General features: G+C 42.2%; 1 protein-coding gene across 1 annotated transcript in view; it reads left to right on the plus strand.

The window, feature by feature from the left end:
* huwe1 (HECT, UBA and WWE domain containing E3 ubiquitin protein ligase 1) overlaps positions 1 to 21761 on the plus strand; it is a 62936-nt gene that overhangs the window by 6026 nt on the left and 35149 nt on the right. Inside the window, exons 3-30 of the mRNA XM_056302005.1 lie at positions 835 to 884; positions 1084 to 1153; positions 1258 to 1356; positions 1537 to 1743; positions 2674 to 2826; positions 2922 to 2984; positions 3128 to 3205; positions 3312 to 3362; positions 3467 to 3635; positions 3780 to 3880; positions 6174 to 6324; positions 6449 to 6576; positions 6672 to 6812; positions 6937 to 7042; positions 7198 to 7305; positions 7403 to 7504; positions 7703 to 7783; positions 8023 to 8129; positions 8577 to 8754; positions 8891 to 8982; positions 9211 to 9431; positions 9587 to 9644; positions 9759 to 9935; positions 10026 to 10271; positions 20339 to 20472; positions 20933 to 21045; positions 21144 to 21326; positions 21496 to 21712. Of these exons, the coding sequence (XP_056157980.1) occupies positions 1109 to 1153; positions 1258 to 1356; positions 1537 to 1743; positions 2674 to 2826; positions 2922 to 2984; positions 3128 to 3205; positions 3312 to 3362; positions 3467 to 3635; positions 3780 to 3880; positions 6174 to 6324; positions 6449 to 6576; positions 6672 to 6812; positions 6937 to 7042; positions 7198 to 7305; positions 7403 to 7504; positions 7703 to 7783; positions 8023 to 8129; positions 8577 to 8754; positions 8891 to 8982; positions 9211 to 9431; positions 9587 to 9644; positions 9759 to 9935; positions 10026 to 10271; positions 20339 to 20472; positions 20933 to 21045; positions 21144 to 21326; positions 21496 to 21712 (3509 nt within the window). The 5' untranslated portion in view covers positions 835 to 884; positions 1084 to 1108. The remainder of the gene's footprint in view (positions 1 to 834; positions 885 to 1083; positions 1154 to 1257; positions 1357 to 1536; positions 1744 to 2673; positions 2827 to 2921; positions 2985 to 3127; positions 3206 to 3311; positions 3363 to 3466; positions 3636 to 3779; positions 3881 to 6173; positions 6325 to 6448; positions 6577 to 6671; positions 6813 to 6936; positions 7043 to 7197; positions 7306 to 7402; positions 7505 to 7702; positions 7784 to 8022; positions 8130 to 8576; positions 8755 to 8890; positions 8983 to 9210; positions 9432 to 9586; positions 9645 to 9758; positions 9936 to 10025; positions 10272 to 20338; positions 20473 to 20932; positions 21046 to 21143; positions 21327 to 21495; positions 21713 to 21761) is intronic.

Below are 21761 nucleotides of genomic sequence, written 5' to 3' on the forward strand. Positions count from 1 at the left end.
GCTAGCTAGACTTAGTCGGTCAATTATTTTTTTCCCGGCCAAATAGCTATGCTGCTACCAAAGGGGCTAACCTTAGACATGCTGTTAGCAGGCGGACTGTCGTTAGCATGCTATGCATAACTTCTACCTACCGATGTCAAGAAATATGTGTGACTGAAAACCAGCCTTTCACGAAAGTTAAATACTTGTTTGACTCTCCGTTTCGGGGTCCTTGTCGCTTCTGGCTCATTAAAATTCGAGCTATCATGTTGGGCCTAACACAAGGTAATTAACTTTTGTGTCAGCTTGCTAGGAGCCAGCAACTCTACCTTTTCGACTGCTCATGGATAAACGCACCCATCTCGCTGGGTAACATGAACGTGAATTCGTATCACCTGTTCGCCTGTGATATTAGATCATCGTTTGCTAGTTTGTACAAATGTTTCAGTCCAAATCATTCTCGCTGACTGACTTAAGTGCTGCTTATTCGTTGAACAAATTGTTTCAATTCACCGTCGATATCTGGTTGTCTTTGTGTATCTTTATTCATAAACAATGTCTTAATAAGAGCGCTATATGAATATAATGATGATGATAGTTATTATATCATCTATATTTACACTTTATTTTGGTGAAATTTGTGTTGCCTTTAGATTGTCTAACAATTTTAACTACTTTGTCTTTTAATGTCTTTGGCTGCTCACTTACCCCATTGAGATTGACATTTAGATTTGATTGCTCCCGTGCTCCAGCCCTTGCGTGTCCAGGGAGCCTCCTTAGAATTGCTTAATTGTCCAAAACTGAATTTATTTGATCACAGATTTGTCAAATTAATCAAAATGTTTGACTCTGCAGGTAAAATGAACGGAACATGCTGTTAAGTGGGTATTGCCAAATTACTTACTGTAAGTGTCACATTTGGAGTTTCATGTCATAGTTCAAAGCTATTCATGTCACATTGTTCTTGTTAGATTTGCATTACAGTAATGTTATAATGGAATTTTTTTTACAAATTACATTTTGTGTCTTGCTTGCCTTGCATCTGTATTGAACATATGTTGTGCTGTCTCTGCATGCATGATGTACATTGGAATTTATCAACAGGCACAACAAATAGGAAATAACGACAATGAAGGTTGACAGGAGCAAGTTAAAGAAAACCCCCACAGAAGCTGTGAGTATGCGTGATGTTAGCTCTGTAAACAGTTCTGGACTCACCAGGTGGTTCTTTGACTGGATGGCTGTCTGTAACACTCTCATGCTACCTCTATCTCATAGCCTGCTGACTGCAGGACACTTATAGAGAAGCTCAAGGCATGCAATGATGACCAACTGCTAGTAGAATTGCAGCACATCAAAACCTGGAATATTGGCAAGGTAAGCCCTGAAATGGAGACACTGAGGGTGTGTTATTTATGTGTTGTCATGCTTGGCATGGACTTGACTCCACCCATCCCAACAATGTGTCAATAGGTAGCACCCCTATGGATTTATACAGAAAAGAGAGTTATTTCCAACTGCTGGATCATAATTGAAATATTTTCCTGTTTTCATCAGTGTGAGCTGTACCACTGGGTAGACCTACTAGACCGCTTCGATGGCATTCTATGTGATGCAGGCCAGACGGTGGAGAATATGTCATGGCTTTTGGTGTGTGACCGGCCAGACAATGGGCAGCTCAAGGCCTTGCTGCTGGCGGTGCTCAACTTCACAGCCCTGCTCATTGAGTACAGCTTCTCCAGGCATCTGTACAGCTCCATAGAGGTAAGTTTGCCCCCAGTGCACTCCTGGTCGTGTCTTTACTCTCTGGACTATGCACCTGTCAGAGTAAAGTAGTTAACCCTTGGAGCCCGACAAATGCAATTTGCATCCAAATTCACATCCCTCTTTCTTGGTTGAATTGCTCAAAAAGTATTCATCGTAGCAAGGTCCAGCACATATCAAATGATAAGGCATGAAGACAGAACAAACTTCTGCAAAGTAATATCTTTACTAATTTCCTGACCCATTTTCACACTCCTGCTTCTCGGTTGAACAAGTCACGAAGTCTTATCTCTTCATGATGTACTGCATATCAAAATAAACAGCAGAACTTACCCTTTCCGATGATGTTAGTTGTTTCTCTGTGACAAAGCGTTGTTGAGTAATCCGGTTTTGAAATTACAGCATTTTACTTAGTTTACATATTTTATTACGATTTATTACTTCAAATGATTCAGTGACAAGACTTTAGTGAATAAAGATAAAACAATGACATTTATTTCAGTTAGGCGCTAAGCCAATTTTTTACAAATTGCGAAGTCATAGAATATCCCACCATCATGGTTCTGATATTGCCATATTCCAGAAAATCTCCCCAGCACAATTATGAAAAGATCTCTACTGCAAGCATTTTATGGTGAAATGCATGTAAAACCGTAACTATTTCATGGATGCAATCTTTTTTTCCTTGATATAAAGGCTAATATAAAAAAAATGCAAGTATTATCATATCAAATGATGGAAAATATGGATAGCCTAGACTACTATGAGAAAAAGAAAATAAGATACAGCATGTATGGCTAGCCCTTATAATGACCAAGATAAGAGCTTAAAAGTAAAGGTAGTGAAATTATCCTGAAAATAGCCTAGGGCTCATAGGGTTAATATACCAGCTCACTAAAATTTGTTTCTGTTTCTTCTTGCCTCTTGCAGCACTTAACCACCCTGTTAGCGTCATGTGACATGCAGGTGGTCCTGTCTGTCCTGAACCTGCTCTATGTGTTCAGCAAGCGCTCCAACTACATCACAAGACTGGGCTCAGATAAAAGGACCCCTCTACTGGCCCGCCTGCAACACCTGGCTGAGGTCTGGAGAACAGTTACTTTTCAGTTACCGTGCTTTGACAGTATGCTTTAACAAAAAATAACTTGATTTTTGAGCTTATTGGTTCTATGTTGTAGAGCTGGGGAGGAAAGGAGAATGGCTTTGGTCTAGCTGAATGCTGCAGGGACCTACCTATGGCAGTAAGAATGCTCACTGTCTCAGTCAACAGTTTACTGCTTTGTATTGATTAATTACATCATTATGCTTATCAAATGAGCATAAGAATGCAATGTTCATCAACTGCTTTCTTCTACTGTCCTATCATCTCTTGACGCATGGACAGAAGTATCCCCCCAGTGCAACCACATTACACTTTGAGTTCTATGCTGAACCAGGCCCTGAAGTTAAAGTGGAAAGAAAGGTAAATGCATTTATTTATGAACTATTAATGGAATCAGAAAGGGGGATCCTGTTTACTTTTTTCTCACTTAACTAATTCTTTCACTTGCAAACCTTTCTCTCCACAGCAGACTAGTAGTAATACGCTACACTATATTCACATTGAGCAGCTTGACAAGGTAAAGCCAAATATTTGTATTGTTTGATAGCAAAGGATAAACATGATGGTATCTGAGTGCTTTTACTTACACAAATGCTTTCTTCTACTGTATGTATGTTTCAGATTTCAGAGAGTCCTTCTGAGATCATGGAGTCGCTGACAGTGATGTACAACATCCCTAAAGACAAACAGACCCTGCTGTTCACGCACATCCGACTAGCCCACGGCTTCTCCAATCACAAGAAGAGGCTGCAGGCTGTGCAGGCCCGACTGCATGCTATCTCTATACTGGGTGAGCAGAGGCTGTCCCTGTGCCATATAGTGATAAGCAATACTATGTAACAGAATATGGTCATGCCAATAAAGCCCAGTTGAATTGATTAGCAGTCTGCCTTGATTACTTGATGCTAATGTTTATTCTGCTTTTTCTTCTCAGTGTACTCAAATGCACTCCAGGAGTCAGCCAATAGCATTCTATACAATGGCTTGATAGAGGAGCTGGTGGATGTACTACAGATTACAGACAAACAGCTTGTGGTGAGAAAGAAGCATTTCCCCATCCGTAGTTCAGCCCTGTGCCACTCTAAATTAGTTCTGAATTGGAACCTGTTCCAGTTTTTCTAAATCCAGGTATTGATTAATAAATATGAGTTTGAAGCCACTTCTTGAATTCTGAAAACATAGTTTCAGTCATGTTTACAAAATATGAATTGCACTAAGCATTAAAAAGTCAGTTTAGTCAAGTGCCAGAACTTCTGGATCTAATGTTTTCATCACTCGTTACGTTGCGTGTCAACACAGTATGTGGACTGTTTATGGCACAGCTGACTGGAGCAAACACTCAAGTGTGGCTAAGCTTCACTTAAAAGAAAAAAGATGCAGCAAAATGCAGTTATTGCAGTAAGACAATTTCATGTAAGGGATGGAGCACCTCCAGTATGGCAAAGTATTATACTGCAGCATGATTATAAACCTGTAATAATGCAGTTATCATTGTCTTTCCCGACTGTTATAATGCTCCAGATTCAGATAGCACAACTACTGTTAGTGCCTTGCACTCAGGTGCAACAACAACACACAAACGCTGGACATTAATCTCTAGATATGAGTTCAGAGCAATAAGACCCCTTAAAGTTCATCCCCAGAGAGCTTCTGTTGGACACAGTCACCATTGCACCAGTGCAGTGAATTGTCACAAAGCAATGACAAGATTTGTAACAAAAGGGTTGGATTCTCAGCTTTTGAATATCCTTCATTTAGATAGGCAAATTGTGAAACGCATAATTGATATCCTGCTGTTTACAGGACATTTTTTTTTAATCTTGTTAAAACTGACTGTAAATAGTTGGTTTATTTTATGTTAGTAAAATTACTTGATAGATTGCAATGAGATGACCAATGCTCCGACTCCCACATATTGCATTGAGAAGTTTGCACTTTGAAACATTTGTTGTCATACTCAACAGTTATCCGAAGGAATTGAATCGAGTGCAACTGGACTTGGTATATATCCGTGAAGACATTTTGCCTGTCATCCAAGAGGCTTCCTCAGTTCGTGCCTTTCTGACTAGACGAAGCTAATCTGACTGGCTGGTGATGAAACTCAGATATTTATCCTCTTTGGAGTCGTTATCAGAGCTATTGATGTCCATGGCTCTTTGTGTTCCGATGTTTAGCAACGCCCATTGTTATCAGAGGTGTTGATATGCGTGGCTCTTTTGTGTTCCGATGTTTAGCCACGCCCGATGTTAAGCAGCGACGGTCGTTGGGGGTGTCAGTTTCGACTTCGTTAGTGCTCCATTCAGTGGTCATGAGTCGTTAGTGATCGACTGTTGTTCTTGGAGGCTAAGCTTCTTGGGTCTCCTGGGTAGAGATGAAAGGACGGTATTGTAAGTGGGAGATAGGTGGTGTCGCAGACCTCCTCCTCTGTTGAGGGATGGTTTTTCCAGTTTCGCATAGATGGCTTCCTTCACCCCTCTTTCAAACCATCTAGCTTCCCTGTCCAAAATGTGTACGTTGCTGTCCTCGAAGGAGTATGTCTTCTCCTTTAGGTGTAGGTAAACTGCTGAGTCTTGCTCTGAGGAGTTTGGCCTTCTGTGTTGGGCCATCCGTTTGTGTAGTGGTTGTTTGGTTTCTCCTATATATAGGTCAGTGCAATCCTCATTGCATTGTACAGCATACACCAGATTGCTTTTTTGGGTGTGTGTGGTACACGGTCTTTGTGATAACCGTGTACCACACACCCAAAAAAGCAATCTGGACATCTTTTGTTTTTTCTTCTATACTTACTACTTAATGATTTTTAACTTACAGGTATTATTTGTTTTTGTTTAAATTGTGTTTACTTAGGTCTAATGTTTTATTTTGTACACTAACATAGTTTCTGTGGCTGCAACTTCCGCGGTAGCCCACGCTCTGTGAAGCACATTGTTCTTTCACCTGGAATGAAATGTGCTATATTAAATAACATTTTGCTTGCTTGATTCAAATTTGGGATGCTGCGATAGGCCTGAGCCCATATGGTTTAAACACTACCAGTCAAGCTACCAACGGACTCTGTAAAAAGGATTTGATGACAACTAGATTTGATAAGTGTAACTGCAACAGGAATTGATACAATCCAATTAATATCCAGCCCCTATTAACTCAGTGAAATGACATTCAGTATTTTTTTTTACATCATTTTAGCCCCAGCTCTGTCTCTAGTGGTATATTCTTTAATAAGTTATATGATTTGATCTGCTTTTAATAAGTATTTTTTTGTTTTTCATCAAGACTCTTAAATGTCATTCCAGTTTTTTTTCTTTTTTTAATATGTTGCTCTTTCTAGGATATAAAGGCAGCATCTTTGCGCACTTTAACTTCAATTGTCCATCTGGAGAGGACGCCCAAGCTCTCCAACATAATCGACTGCACCGGCACTGCTTCCTACCATGGTTTTCTGCCTGTGTTGGTTCGCAACTGTATACAGGCAATGATTGGTGAGGAAGTATTTGTTACTTGAACTTTCCAGAAAAAAATGTTCCAATATAACATGAAGATAAAAGAGACCCAAGATGTGCAAATGGAGGCTTGTTTCTTAAAACAATGCTTGTTATCCCCCAGACCCTCTGATGGAGCCCTACCCACATCAATTTGCCACCGCACTCTTCTCCTTTCTCTACCACCTGGCCAGTTATGACTCTGGAGGGGAAGCCCTGGTCTCTTGTGGCATGATGGAAGCTCTCCTCAAGGTCTGTCCTGTATTCTCACTGAGTTGATGGTTGGTATTGAGTATCAACAAACATTACTTTCAATATCTTCCACTTCACTCAAACTTGTCCTGTAGGTGATTAAGTTCCTGGGCGATGAGCAGGACCAGATTACATTTGTGACACGGGCAGTGCGTGTAGTGGACCTAATCACCAACCTGGACATGGCTGCCTTTCAGTCCCACAGCGGCCTTTCCATCTTTATCTGCAGACTGGAGGTTAGTTATGTACTCTGCTCTTCTCAGGCACCTGACGCAGCATTTTGTGCCACAATGTCAGTGAAGCCTGTGCCAAACGTCTGGACTCACTCACCCCTCTCTCCATCCATCTTTCTATTTGCAGCATGAGGTGGACCTGTCAAGGAAAGAGTGCCCTTTTGTCATCAAGCCAAAGAGCCAGAGACCCATCACAGCAGTGGAGTCTGAAGACATGGACACAGACATGGACAGTAAGTCACTCTTCCCTCTGCCTCCCATTCAGAAATTTAAGACCCCATTTAAAACTCTATAAGGCTTGATCTCAGTGTTATTTGTTTGTGAAGAATCTAAATGCTATAAAGTTGGCTGTTGTGTTGATTGTTCCTACATCTTGTTTTTCCTGCAGTGTCAGAAGTTGCCATGGAAAGCAGCCCCGGCCCATCCACATCTTCTGGCTCTAGACCAGAGGTGGACAACCGAGCACAGAGCGGCACTGCTAACATGCCCCGTGCAGGTAGACAAACAACCAAGCAAAAGCATGTTTATTCGTGCACGTGATGATCATCATCATATTTGTAATGGTACCTCATTGTATTGATGTTTTGCTATAGGAATGCAGTGTATCCCCCAGAGGGCAGCTCTGTTGAAGTCAATGCTAAACTTCTTAAAGAAAGCCATCCAGGATCCTGCCTTTTCTGATGGCATCCGCCACGGTGAGGCAACAGCGTCCTTTCCCTAATGCAGTAGGAGGGTCACATACTGATAATGTTGCTTATAAACAATGAATGGATTTTTTTTCCCAAAGCTATACGTGTTTCATTATGCAGATGTATGCAGTGAGTGCCCTAGATGTATCTTGGCTAACTGTGTGTATATGTCCCGGTTCTTCTACCCCTCTTGTCTCCAACAAGTAATGGATGGGTCCTTGCCTACCTCACTTAAGCACATCATCAGTAATGCTGAGTATTATGGCCCTTCACTCTTTCTACTGGGTGAGTGCATACATTGTTTTAGAGATGCAAGTACTTTCTTCACCACGATTGGCACTAACTAGGAAACATTTAGAGCGTTTGTTTTATTCTTGCAGTGGTTCTACTGGAAAGGGAATAAAAATGTGTTAACATTCCAGTGTCAACGTTGTGAATATTAAGAGAGCCTGGGCTATCAGTGTTTGGTCTTATGATTTTAAACATTCCTCTCTCTGTTCTCCCTTTCTCTGTCTGGTTCCCAGCGACGGAAGTTGTGACGGTGTTTGTTTTCCAGGAGCCATCCCTGCTCTCCTCCCTGCAGGATAACGGTCTCACTGATGTCATGCTGTGTGCCCTACTCATCAAAGACGTGAGTCTGCCAGTATTTCCTCCTTGTGTGGTGTCTCTTTATCTTTCTTCCCGTCCCTTTCTTTTTCTCTTCTCTTGTCCTCTGACAACTCACTGTACCACCCCCAACACACATACACGCTCATATTCATTTGATTTGTTTGAACATTACATTTTCTTTCAGCTAGTTGGACTAGCTTGGGCTGCCTTTGCTGGCATCTCTCTCAACAGCATCACTCTCCTTGTTTTTGCTTTAATTCACTCCCACACAGCATTAAAAGTTTTTCTCTTGGACTCCCTCTTCCTTTTAATGTTCTTTGTGGTCGTGGCTGCCTGTGCCTTTTGGCTCCCCTGCTCCTCCTCCTTCGCAGTTAACCCGTCCCTCGCCACTCTCTCTCTCACCCTGTCTTCCTCCTTTTTTTCCTCCTCTTTCTGCCTATTCTCTCTCTCACAGTGTCTCTCTCTGCAGGTTCCTGCCACACGTGAGGTGCTGGGCTCTCTTCCCAATGTGTTCAGTGCCCTGTGCCTGAACGCAAGAGGCCTGCACTCCTTTGTTCAGTGTCAGCCCTTTGAGCGCCTCTTCAAGGTGCTGCTGTCCCCAGACTATCTGCCTGCCATGCGAAGACGCCGAAGCTCTGACCCATTGGGTGAGTTAGACTGTGTGTGTGTGTGTGTGTGTGTGTGTGTGTGTGTGTGTTGATGTGTAACATTTTGGTGAACTGTACCTTAAAAGAATCTGATAGCAACGATGTTTATGGATGATAATTGTGTATGTGCTTACAGGCGACACTGCATCAAACCTGGGCAGCGCTGTGGATGAGCTCATGAGGCACCAACCCACTCTGAAGACAGATGCCACCACTGCCATCATCAAGGTAATTTGCCTTAGTTAATGTGTTTTCTGCATCTGTAAATATATATCTGAAGATTGTTGTGTTGTTAATTTATGTTAAGTACACTGAGAGAGCCATGAAACCGGAGTCAAATTCCATGTATGTGCAAACTTACATGGCCAATCAACATGATTCTGATTCAATTGGTTTTACTTAGTGTTTTCTAGTGTGACAGACAGCAGGACGGTTAAAGATGAATTTGTGTTACAGTTATTGGAGGAGATTTGTAACCTAGGCCGTGCCCCAGAGTACATCTGCCAGAAGCCGTCTATCCAGAAGGCAGATGGCACAGTGGCGGTGCCCCCAGCTCGCTCTAGCCATGCTGCTGAGGAGGCCTCCAGTGAGGATGAGGAAGAGGAGGAGGCCCTCCACACCTTCAGTCAGCAGCAGGGGGAGCCAGAGAGCAACAGACAGTCAGTGCCAGTTGAACTGTATGATGCTGAGTTCATATCAGAGTAGAACCACAACTCCTTATAGAGTTTCGAGTTTTCATTATTTTATTTATTTGTAAATACTTAATTCAGTGTTTTTTTTTTATTCTATATTTTTAAAGGTTGTCATTTTGATATTGTCTTATTTGTTGCAGGGTTGTTGGCACTGAGGAACGGATACCCATCCCCCTAATGGATTACATTCTTAATGTGGTGAGTTTTCATGCTTATATTTTTTGTCTGTTAAGTTGATCAGGATATTCAAACTTTAAATGAGTGCACAGCAGAGTTGTCATGTCATTGATGTGGATTGCTGTTGTTTTCTAGATGAAGTTTGTGGAGTCCATTCTTAGCAACAACACCACAGATGACCACTGTCAGGAGTTTGTCAACCAGAAGGGTTTGCTGCCTCTTGTTTCCATCCTGGGCCTTCCCAACCTGCCTATAGACTTTCCCACTTCTGCTGCTTGCCAGGCTGTGGCTGGTGTCTGCAAGTCCATACTGGTGAGAAAAAAACAACAAGCATATCTCTCACTTTCCCACTTGTGGGTCATTGTGATGAGACTGATGTGAGCTTCCCCTCCTTTCCTCCAGACCTTGTCTCATGAGCCCAAGGTACTCCAAGAGGGCCTGTGCCAGCTAGACAGCATTTTGACAGCCCTGGAGCCTCTCCACCGGCCCATAGAGGTGCCAGGGGGCTCTGTGCTACTCAGAGAGCTGGCTAATGCTGGTCACGTCACTGACGCCACACTGTCTGCCCGGGCCACACCAATGCTACATGCACTCACTGCTGCGCACGCCTACATCCTTATGTTTGTCCATACCTGTAGAGTGGGACAGGTAAGCCTGGTTGTCTCTCAAAAGTGTTCTGTACTTGCATTTGTATGTTTAGGTTGTGAACCACCTGGATCCATTCCACAATATGTTCTGTGAACAACTGAAGTTTGAGTGTCTTTTTTGAACTGGTAGTGTAATATATGAATAATTGTCTGAAATAGGGTTTTCATCCCTCTATTTATATACCCGCTTCAGGATGAGTATTCACCTTGAGGATGAGTATTCACATTTTTCTGGTAGCTGGGGTAATTTTAGCTTTTAAGTAGAAAACTTTAGTTTCTGGAGTAATTGTGTGGGCTAGGTGAAAGGATGTTTAAACTTTTTATCTTGATATCATTTATAGAGGATTAGATTAGAATTTGTGAAAAGTTGAATGAAGAAAGACAATGCAATTTTCTTTTAAAAGCTGCTGGACTAGAATAGAATAGTAGCTAAAGCTATCACAGTTTTAGTAGTCAATCAAAACAGATACACAGCCAAAGTAGCAGAACATTTTAAAGACTTAAGTTTCAAGATGAAAGGGATAAAGAAGTAATAAGGGGGAAATGTTGACAGAAAATAACCAGTACACAGACTGCTAAGGCCATAGGAGTTGAAGCAGTTTAACATAAAAGTCTACAGCTTAAGGTTTGTGGAAGTAAATGAGTTTACAAATTCAGAAGGCATTGTTGAGTATATAGGAGAAAGGTAGTTTGAAATGTGGGAAGAGGAAAGCTAGTTGGAAGTCTGTGAAGCTCAGAGTGGAATAGAATTATGAGCTGTAGGATGACTGATAAAGCTTTAGGAGCTGATGCAGTTACTCAGAGCAGTGAAGTACACAGCTAAAGTAATTGAATATTATGTTTAGATGAAGTCAGTCACTGAAAGTATGCTGAAGTAAATGAGTATAACAATTTGTAAAGCATTATAAAGGACAAAAAATGAAATGTTAAAAGGTGGAAACAGTAAGTCTGTGACACTGGTAGAGATTTACAGAATAACTGCAGAAGCTATAGGACTGGAATTTGTCCCAACAAAGATATACACCTCAAGTAATTGAACATTAAAAAGGCCAGCTATTTATATAGCACATTTCATACACAAGGCTTTCATACAAAGTGCTTTACATAAAGGCATAAAAATACATTAAAAGATACTGAACAAGATAAAGATTGATAGCTGTATGATATGTGCATGTTTACATAGTGTGTAGTTGTCTGACAGACGGGCACAAAATAATGTTATAATTAATTTGCATAACACTCCGTGCAGCCACAAGCCTTACGACTATCTTTATGGACAAATGGCAAACAGCTGTTAGAGGAGTGCGTTTGTCCAATGTGGTATGACATGGTCAGGCCCATATCGAATGGAGGCGTTACCTTCATTCAAGAGCAGCCGATAATAGTGGTAGAAGTAGATAAAGATTGATAACAAGAAGAATAGTGAAAGGACGAGAATTAAAAAGGAAATTAAAAGATTATAAAAATCCTCAAAATATTTGATGAAATGCAAGTGATGAACATGAAAGTTTTTAACCTGGGTTTAAATGAGTTCACACTTGGGACAACTCTAATCTCTTCAGGCAGTTTGTTCCAGTTGTGAGCTGCATAGTGGCTGCCTCACAATGTTTGGTTTTTACCCTGGAAACTACCAGCAGAGCAGCCTTGGGTGACCTTAGGGGTCTGGGGGGTTCATATTCTAAAAGCAGATCAGTGATATATTTCGGCCCTGAACCATTAAGAGATTTATAAATCAGTACCAGTATTGCAGAAAATGAAAGACCTGTAATTGGCTTGTCTGGGCCACTTACCTGCTATGTGTTTCTGATGCCAGCAGTTTATCCATCTCGTATTTAGCCAACATCCCCATCTCTCCTGCATGTTCACTGGTCTCACAGACCATCTCCTCTCCGACATAATGTTCTCCTTCTCAATAATGTCAAAATATTAGATCTTTTTATTCATCTAGGAAAGAATTTCCATTGCAAACCTCTTGTTTGCTGCCATTGTTCCCAGAAAATGAGAAACACGATTTACTTATTTACTTAGTTTGGTGCCTGTTTTTTCTGCATGTTCTGGCATAGCATGCATGACACTGTTGTCTAGTTTGCGGTGGTGCTACAGCAGTCCAAGAGTTGTCTACATAGTAGTAGTAATCAAATGCTGTGGGAACCCACAATCACATCAATGTTAAATCATAAATATCTCCTAAGAGGGCATTGAAGAACACATGTACAGTTGTTTTTTCAATTTGCCGTTCACTTTAAACTCTCGTTGAAGTGAACCCACAGCAAAAGGAAAGCTGAACGCAACCCATATATCGGCATCCACACCACGTGCACAGCTTTGATGTCACAACATGTGTGATTTGGTGGCTAACTCAACTTTATTTATACAGCACTTGGTATGCAACACAGTTGATCCAAAGTGCTTTACAGCACACACAGATGAAAACAAAAACAAAAGAAGGAAACAAACACAAGAGAAGAAAAATCAGAGTGATAACAATAGTAATAGTAGTAATAATAATAATAATAATAATAATAATAATAATAGTAGTAGTAGTAAAGACACATGGACACAGAGTGCATAATGACAACACAGGCCCACGGAGACTTAAGGAGAAAGCTGGTTGTGTTAGTCACAGTTTAAAGCTAATGAGTGAAAGTGATTTAAGATGACTCTTGAAACTCTCAATTGTAGGGGAGAATCAGATGGTTGGGGGGAAGAGAATTCCATAGTTTTGGGGCAGCGATAGAGAAGGCCCTGCCCCATAACACTTAGTCCTGGATCTTGGGACAGACCGAAGTCTTTGGTCAGACTATCTGTTTATTTACAGTGTGATATGGGGACAGGAGTTCTGTAATGTAAGGGGGCGAGACTATCTAACACTTCATAGACCAATAGCAGGATTTTAAAACAATCCCGTAGCTAACAGGCAGCCAGTGTAGTAATGTAAGAATGAGAATAATGTGCTCCCTCTTTTTTGACCTTGTTAAAACTCTTGCTGCTGTATTTTGAACTAGTTGGAGAAGAGATACACAAAACAGAGTGATGCAAAATATAATGAGTTGCAGTGATCAAGGCGGAAGGATAGGAAGGCATGGACGACTTTCTGCAGGTCAGAAATACAGGAAATTGATCTGAGTTTTGAGATGCAGCGGAGCTGCATGAAATCTGATTTTACTACCTAATTGATTTTTTTTTTTTGGGTCAAACTTTAATCTTTAATTGAATATGACTCCCAAGATTTTTTTTTTTTTACAAGTAATTTAACAGAGGGGGCCAGTGGGCCAAGATGAGGAGAAATGATGTTGGTCAAATGCTGTGGTCCAAATAAAATAACTTCAGTTTCAAATCCTGCAAGTAGATCTATGAGGAAGAGGACAGCAGTTACCCGAGTCAGCAGCTTAGGATGTCATAAGTTATTCTCAGTAATGTGGATTCAGTACTGTGAAGAGCTCTGAAACCAGATTGGAATTTTAAAAAAAATGCAGTTTTGAGCCAGGTGGAACAACAGTTGATTAAACACTAATTTTTCAAGGATTCTAGAAAGAAACATGAGTTTGGAGATTGGTCCTTAATTATTGAGGGCTGAAGGATCTAGATTTTCTTAAAAGTGGCTGGACAACTCCATGTTTGAAACATGGCTGGTTTTCAGGGAGTTATTGATAATTGAAAGAATGCTGGGGCCAATGGTGCCAATAGCGTCCTTGAAGAGTTTCGTTGGAATAACATCAAGAGAACAGGTGGAGGTCTTCATAGAAGAAATAATATGACATTCTGGTAAAGCGATGGAGTTAAAAGAATTTGGAACTGCAGTGCTTTCAGAGGAGATGTATAGACTATTTACAGATGGAATAATACTGGCTCTGATGTCAGGTACTTTGTCTGTAAAGATGTTTAGGAAATCCTCAAATCCTCACATTTAGAGACAGATGCTTCTAAGCAGGAGGTGGGAGTGAAGGAGGTAACAGAGTCTGAACACTGTAAAAAGTACCCTGGGATTATGACAGGTTTTGTCAATAATATCAGAAAGTATTGAGCCCTGGCATTTTTAACAGCCAGCTGGTATTTATCCAAGAGATCCTTCAAAATTTGAAATGAAATCTGCAATTTATCCACTTCCACCTCCGCTCCCCCCTTCTGCATGGTCTCATCATTATCTCTGCCAGGCGGTATCTTGGAGGGGATTATGCATTTATGTGTGTGTGTGTGTGTGTGGGGGGGGGGGGGGCGTGTCTACGGCTAATCTCACAAACTACCGGACCTATCAGCCTAAAATCTTTTGTGCACAGTTATGACAATATGATAAGGTACCTTTTGTAGTTGTGGTAATTTAAAAACCTTTGAAGCACATTTTTTCTCGCTATCGCCGCTCCCTCTCTCCATTTACTGTCTAGCTCACACAACCAATGCTGCTTTCCGTTGCTGCCTGTTCTGAGTCAACTGTGCACATGCACGACTCACATCTACAGTTGAGTCAGATCAGGCAGTGATGGTGTCAAAACCAAAACATTATGTATTTGGGTATGAGTCTTGAAAATAAACAAAAAGTCGATTGTGTTTCGCAAGCCAGCAAATCATTCACTTCTGATCTCAGCACAGGCGAATTGGAGGAACACTGGATGAACCAAAAATAATTTGCCTCATTCACCTTGCCACCACGTGGAAGTGCCATAGTCTCCAATGTTAAAACTCTGTTACAAAAATACAATTTCTTGTTTTTTTTAAGGCCCCCCTCCATTTTCTCCCCAGTTGTACTCAGCCAATTACCCCACTCTTCCGAGCTGTCCCGGTTGTTGCTCCACCCCCTCTGCCAATCCAGGGAGGGCTGCAGACTACCACATGCCTCCTCCGATACATGTGGAGTCGCCAGCTGCTTCTTTTCACCTGACAGTGAGGAGTTTCGCCAGGGGGACGTAGCTCGTGGGAGGATCACGCTACCCCCCCCCCCCCAAAAAAAACGCACCCCGACCGACCAGAGGAAGCGCTAGTGCAGCGACCAGGACACACACCCACACCCAGCTTTCCACCCAAAGACACGGTCAATTGTGTCCGTAGGGATGTCCATCCAAGCCGGAGGTAACACGGGGATTCGAACCGGCGATCCCCACGTTGGTAGACAATGGAATAGACCACTATACTACCCAGACGCCCCTTAAAAATACAATTTCAAGAGTAGGATTAATCAGTCAAAACTGGAAATCATCTCAGTAGCTAAAATAAAACCTTTTCCATGACTGAGCTATGTTTTCTTACCGTTTTATGAATGAAAGTCAGTCAGCAGAGCAGCCAATTTGCCTTGATTCATTTTATATCATGAAAATCCTGACAGATAAACAAGTTTAAAGTCTTAATAAGGGCTTTGAAATTATGATAGCCTACTCTCTTGTCATTTTATATTAGACTTGGTTGCTTTCATGCCAGGGTCTGCCAAGGAAGGCTGCGCATCCACAGACTGACAGGCAAAAGGTTTTTCATTCGGTAAATATTTTTAGCCTGAGCACTATATATTAAAAGCTTCCCCCCCCCCCCATATTTCCTGTTCAATCGACAAAATGCTGGTTTTTCTGTCCGTGTTTGCGTGTATTTCCCATCTCCCGGTATACGAAAAAAGGGGTGGTTTGTCGCTACGTCTGAGCACTGGAGAAAGGGTGATAAATACGCATGTTGGAGATCTACACTCTTGAGTGCACTGCTGTAGTTTCCCTAGTATTGTTATTAAGCCGCGGTGAGGCCAAAGGTTTAAATTTTTTAGTTTTGACTGGTGCAACAGAGTCAAGGGTGGCCAAAACAGTACTGTTAAATGGAGACAAGTTCCTCTGCTGACATGAGATGGGTTAACTCGATACTGGCAATGATGGGAACCTCTCTATGTATAGGCTTTTACAAACTTAGTGGCAGTGGAAGAATTTAAAGTATGGGAGCAGACAAGAGCAGGACAGACAGGAGAAGCATGGGGCAAATCGAGGTCAGAAATGATTGCCCTGTGATCAGATGGGTGAAAATCTATCACAGGGTTGGAGATAGAGAGACCTGAGGAGAGAACTAAATCTTAGGGTGTGGCCTTTAATATTGGTTGAGTCATACATAGATTGTTGGAGACCAAAGGTTTCAAAAAAATGTATAAAATCACAGGTCATGGCTTTGGAGGGATGGCCCATGTGGATGTTGTAATCTCCAAGAATGAGAATGTTGTCATATTTTGGAGTAATGTGGGAAAGGAGATCAGAGAATTCACTGATAAAATCAATATTGGGCTTAGGGGTCTATATACTAGTTGGCAGAAGACAGGCGGGGTGCCATCTATAACAAAAGCCACAAATTCAAAAGATGAAAAGGGGCCTATCGAGATAATGGAGCACTTGAGGGCTTTTTTTGTGAATTGCAGCAACCTCACTACCTTGCGCATGTAACCTGGGTTGATGAAAGTTAGTAGCCTAAATGAGTGGTGTAAATGAGAGGTGAGAGGTCATAAAGGGTAAGCCATGACTCATTGATAAAGAAGCAGTTTAGATTTTGGGACAAAATGAAATCATGACAGATAAATGATTTGTTTGACAGCGGTCTCTTAATATTCAGCTGACCAAATTTGGAGGAAAGGGGAGGCGAGGATGAAATTATAGTGTGTTTAATGGTAATAAGATTGTCGTAATTTACTGAACGAGATACTTTACAAAGTTAGTGTCTGAGTGTTAGACAGATTGTGATGTGATTTACAGATAGAGCAGGTACAGGTAGAGCAGCTAAATGTTGGTTTTGACAGTCCATGCCCCATGAGTGGTAGAGGATGAATTTGGCCAAATTTCACGTGTAACAGGGACCCTACCAGTGTATTTACGGTGACAGTGAACATTATTTTGATTGTGTTTGTGGCTTACCTCATGGCGGCATGGACTGTCTCAGGCAGTCTAAAATACTTTTTCCAGGTTAACCAACGCATAGTCTGTTTTCAGAGAGCAGTCTTGTCCCATGCTTGTTTAGATGAAGTCTGTCGGGTCTGTACAGTTGAGTTCTATTCCAGAACAGCTCAAAATTGTCAATAAAATCCAGATTCATTCCTGCTGCATTGCATTCTCCTTTCAGCCAGGTGTGCAGTGACAGCAAATGGGAAAAATGGCCACAGGCCCGCCCAAGGGACGGGATTGGACCAGATATAAAGATGAGTTTCCCACGTGGAGGATTTGCGACTGTTGTTGGCTGACGTCATTTGATCCCACGCAAATGACCAGGTTGGAATAGTCTGATGCAGTTTATCGTGAATGTCCAGAGCGCGGGCCCCAGGAAAGCAATATGTGTGGGTACCTTTAGCTCTGATGTTCCTTACCATGGAGCTTCCAAGAATCAGTGTTGAGGGACAAGGCAAAGAAAGGGAATGTGGTAGAAGCGGTGGAAAATCGAACCAGGGATGTACCTTGGTGCTCAAAGCAATTTGCCAGGGAGGCTAGACCGGGAATTCGCAGGACGTGATGTGGAAGAGGAGCCAGTCAAGGTGACTGCAGGAGGAAGAGCTGTGGCAGGATAGGAGATGGCCGCTGCAGCAGGGGAGGAACCGAGGGGGCTGTTGCCATTGTAGCCATCGGTGGACTAAGCAGGGAAATGCAAGCAGCCACAGGCGCAACTCTTCCAGACCTCAGGCCAGCAGCAGAGCGGGGGTTGGTGGCTGCATCCGCAGAGACATGCGCTGGATGCATTGGTGTTCTGTCCTGTAGAAACGCTAAGTGATTTGAAAAATTGAGGGGAGGTGGTGAGACTGCCTTTTGACCACTCTTCCTGCGGGCCCTGACCGCTACCTCAGTCCAGGTAGCCGGATGATTGGGAGTCAAGCTGGAGGATGGTTGGGGACGGATTGCTGTATGGGTTAATGGATCCCACAGAATGGTGTCAGATATAGACGAGTTCATCGCCAATATCTTTTTAGCCTGGGTAGAGGCGGTGTCAATGAAGCTGGACAGGAGGCTGTCCTTCTTTTTCAGCTCATCTGAGAGTCTATGGATATCCTCCTTGAAGTTAGTAATGCTTTGGTTTGCCTTCTGGAGCAGCTGTCAGTCTTCACAGGGCATTGTATCTGATCCAGATACAATCCAACTTTTGTGAGAGAGAAGGATGTCAGTTTCTCAATTGGTAGACCACAACTGACACCGGAAGGAGAATTGGAGTCTTTTGGGAGATATGGCCAGGCAAAAGTCTCTGTCTTGGAGCACTAGCTAGCTACTTTGGCTAAAAACAAGCCGTTGCTAGCTGGCAGCAGAATCTGTTAGTGGGAATCCGCGTTCATTAGCAAAGCCAGGAAAGTCCAGTCTGAGTGTTAGGTAGCCATAGTTGAGCAACCATAGAAAAAAAAAAGCTCAGTGAGGAAGTGTGTGTGTGTGTGTGTGTGTGTGTGTGTGTGTGTGTGTGTGTATATATATATATATATATATATATATATATATATATATAAAGTCAGCCACGACCACAGCTGAGGGTTGAGTCCACACGGTTCTCACCACATACTAACTATCTTTGTATCATTCTCGTCATCCAAAGGAGTTGAATCAAGTGCAACTGGACTTGGTATATATCCGTGAAGATGTTTTGCCTCTCATCCAAGAGGCTTCCTCAGTTTGTGCCTTTCTGACTAGACGAAGCTAGTCTGACTGGCTGGTGATGAGACTCAGAATTTATCTTCTCGGAGTCGTCAGAGCTATAGATGTCCATGGCTCTTTGTGTCCCAATGTTTACCAACACTCGTTGCTAGCACAGCCATAGATATGAGTCATAGAAATGAGTCATAGATATGAGTCTCATCACCAGCCAGTCAGACTAGCTTGGTCTAGTCAGAAAGGCACGAACTGAGGAAGCCTCTTGGATGAGAGGCGAAACATCTTCACGGATATATACCAAGTCCAGTTGCACTTGATTCAACTCCTTTGGATAACCATGACCTGGATGAATGAGAACATTCACAGACATCATTCTCGTCATCACCGACTTTGATGAATAGGCTATAGATTAGGGGGAAAAATCACCCCGCTTCGATCTCCAGTCTAATCTCTGCTGAAAAATATTTTTCAAGTATTTTCAAATACAAAATACTGCTCCCAGAAATAACATTTACAAATTCCTTTTTCCTCCCAAGTCTCGGGGGGGGGGGGGGGGGGACCGGGGACCAATTACAAAATACTTATAAAGTAATTAAAATACATATTTTAGATGCTTTAAAATACTGCCCATCTAACAGCAGCTTGGAATAATGATTGATTGAAGTTTTCAACTGCTAGAATGAAAGGACAATGGGTTTCATACTGTCAGAACTCAAGAAATATAAATCACATGACTTAGGAAGTTGCATAGTGACTGACGGCGTGAAAAACGGAACATTACAATTTAAGTTAATGTAATGTGCAACACTTCAGAGTACTCCCAGTGTGAAACAAATGACGGCTAAAGCTGTAGGAGTCAAAGCAGCAGTTAAGAGCATCGAGGAATGTACCCAATTTACATATCAAAAGTGGATTGGCTGAAAGGTTCAGCTGGCCATTAGAATGGTGGGAAAATGGCTTTAACGTAAAAATTACATTGATTATGATGGTTACATTGTGAAAAGCAACGTGAGGAGCTGAACATTCTGATGTATATGTGCATACAGTTTAGGAAGTGCAAGAGTAATCACAGTAGAGAAACGTGTGAAGTTTTTTGATTCCAGCGCACTAGCAGCTGAACAAGCCACCATTAATTTCAATTGTGGGGAAAATCGGAATTGAATGGTAAATTTCTCAAACTATGAAATGTCAATTAGAAAGTAATTGCACATCTTTCCTGAAGAAGCTGAATACTTTTACGTTTGAATGGAGTTTCAAGGTGTAGAAGAAGTAGTATTTAGTACGCAGAAGTAGTTAGGTGCCAAAAAAGTTTGGAGAATAAAGAGTGGGAAGAACATGATTGTGTTAGCTTTCAGCCAGCCCATTAACAAGCTTCTGCAGTGATTAGGAAATGCAAAGAGAACAATGACCAGTGTTCTTAGATGTTTTACTTGCCTCTTTCTCTTTTGCCTGTTGGGGCTCTAAATGTTTCTATTCTTTGATTTTTGGGGTGTGGGGGCAGAGTGAGATCAGGGCAATTTCAGTGAACCAGTGGGGCTCCCAGCTAGGCCTAAGCGTCCTCAACAAGCTGAGCCAGCTGTATTGTTCTCTGGTGTGGGAGAGCACTGTGCTGTTGTCCCTCTGCACACCCAACAGGTGAGTTTTCCGCATCTCCCTTCTCTGTCTTCTAGGGATGTCTATTGGCAAGAATCTATCGATATGATACGTATCACGATACAGGGGTTACAATTCAATATATTGTGTTACTGTAAGCGAGGCAATATATCATGATTTCATAGGCCTGTGTTCTTTTTGTTTATGCTACTTCCTGTCTCAGTTAATGTTGTTACATTGGAGTGGAAGAGTCAAATGACTAAAGATTGATTACGTCACTGCTATCTAATGGTCGGGTTTACACACAACACAATGAACCACTGTCTGTCACAAATCTTTGCATGTGAACTATTAATTAAAAATTGATAGTGTTTTTGAGAATTGATACAGTAGTACAAAACATAATATTGTGATACTCAAGTGTATAGATAATTTCTTACACCCCTTCTCTCTTCCCTCTTTATGAATAGCTGTAACCCTCGATCTTGTCCCTTTTCTCCAGTCTGCCTCCTGGTTGTGAGTTTGGCCAGGCTGACATGCAGAAACTGGTACCCAAAGAAGACAAGCCATCTGGCAGCACTATGGCAACCACCACCTCTAGCTCTAGGAGAGCTGGTAATTTCGATTTTTTTTCCCTTGCTTTTAACTCATATAAGAGTGTTGAGCTATACTGCCTGGATGAGTTCTAAATTGTTTTGTCTCTCCCTCCCTAGCTGACTCAGAGGCAGTGTCTGTGGATTCATCTGCTGGGGGACTCCTGGAAGGCATGGGCCTAGATGGGGACACGCTGGCCCCCATGGAAACAGATGAACCCACCAACACTGACCCCAAAGCCAAGTCTAAACTAACACCTGCTATGGCAACCCGTATCAAACAGATCAAACCACTACTCTCAGGTGAGCATATTCAACTTTATTCTTCAGTCTTTTTGATAGTGTTTTTAAGAGAGAAGCAGATTGGAAAACGCTCACATTTCATTGAGTGAATTGTTGCATTGACATTCCCTATATTCCCTAAGAGCCTTCAGACCTTTTACTAACCTCCCTATCACTGTGTCACCTCCAGCTTCATCTCGTCTAGGCAGGGCTCTGGCTGAGCTCTTTGGGCTGCTGGTCAAACTGTGTGTGGGCTCCCCTGTGCGCCAGCGCCGTTCCCATCATGCCACCAGTACTGGCACTGCCCCTACGCCTGCCGCCCGTGCTACTGCCTCTTCCCTTACCAAGCTGCTCACAAAGGGCCTGAGCTGGCAGCCCCCACCCTACACCCCCACCCCTCGCTTTAGGTATGAACAACCCCAGACAGAACAACCTGTATGCGTTAGTGATTTGGCA

Source organism: Lampris incognitus, chromosome 2, assembly GCF_029633865.1.
Source record: "Lampris incognitus isolate fLamInc1 chromosome 2, fLamInc1.hap2, whole genome shotgun sequence".
Lineage (NCBI taxonomy): Eukaryota > Metazoa > Chordata > Actinopteri > Lampriformes > Lampridae > Lampris > Lampris incognitus.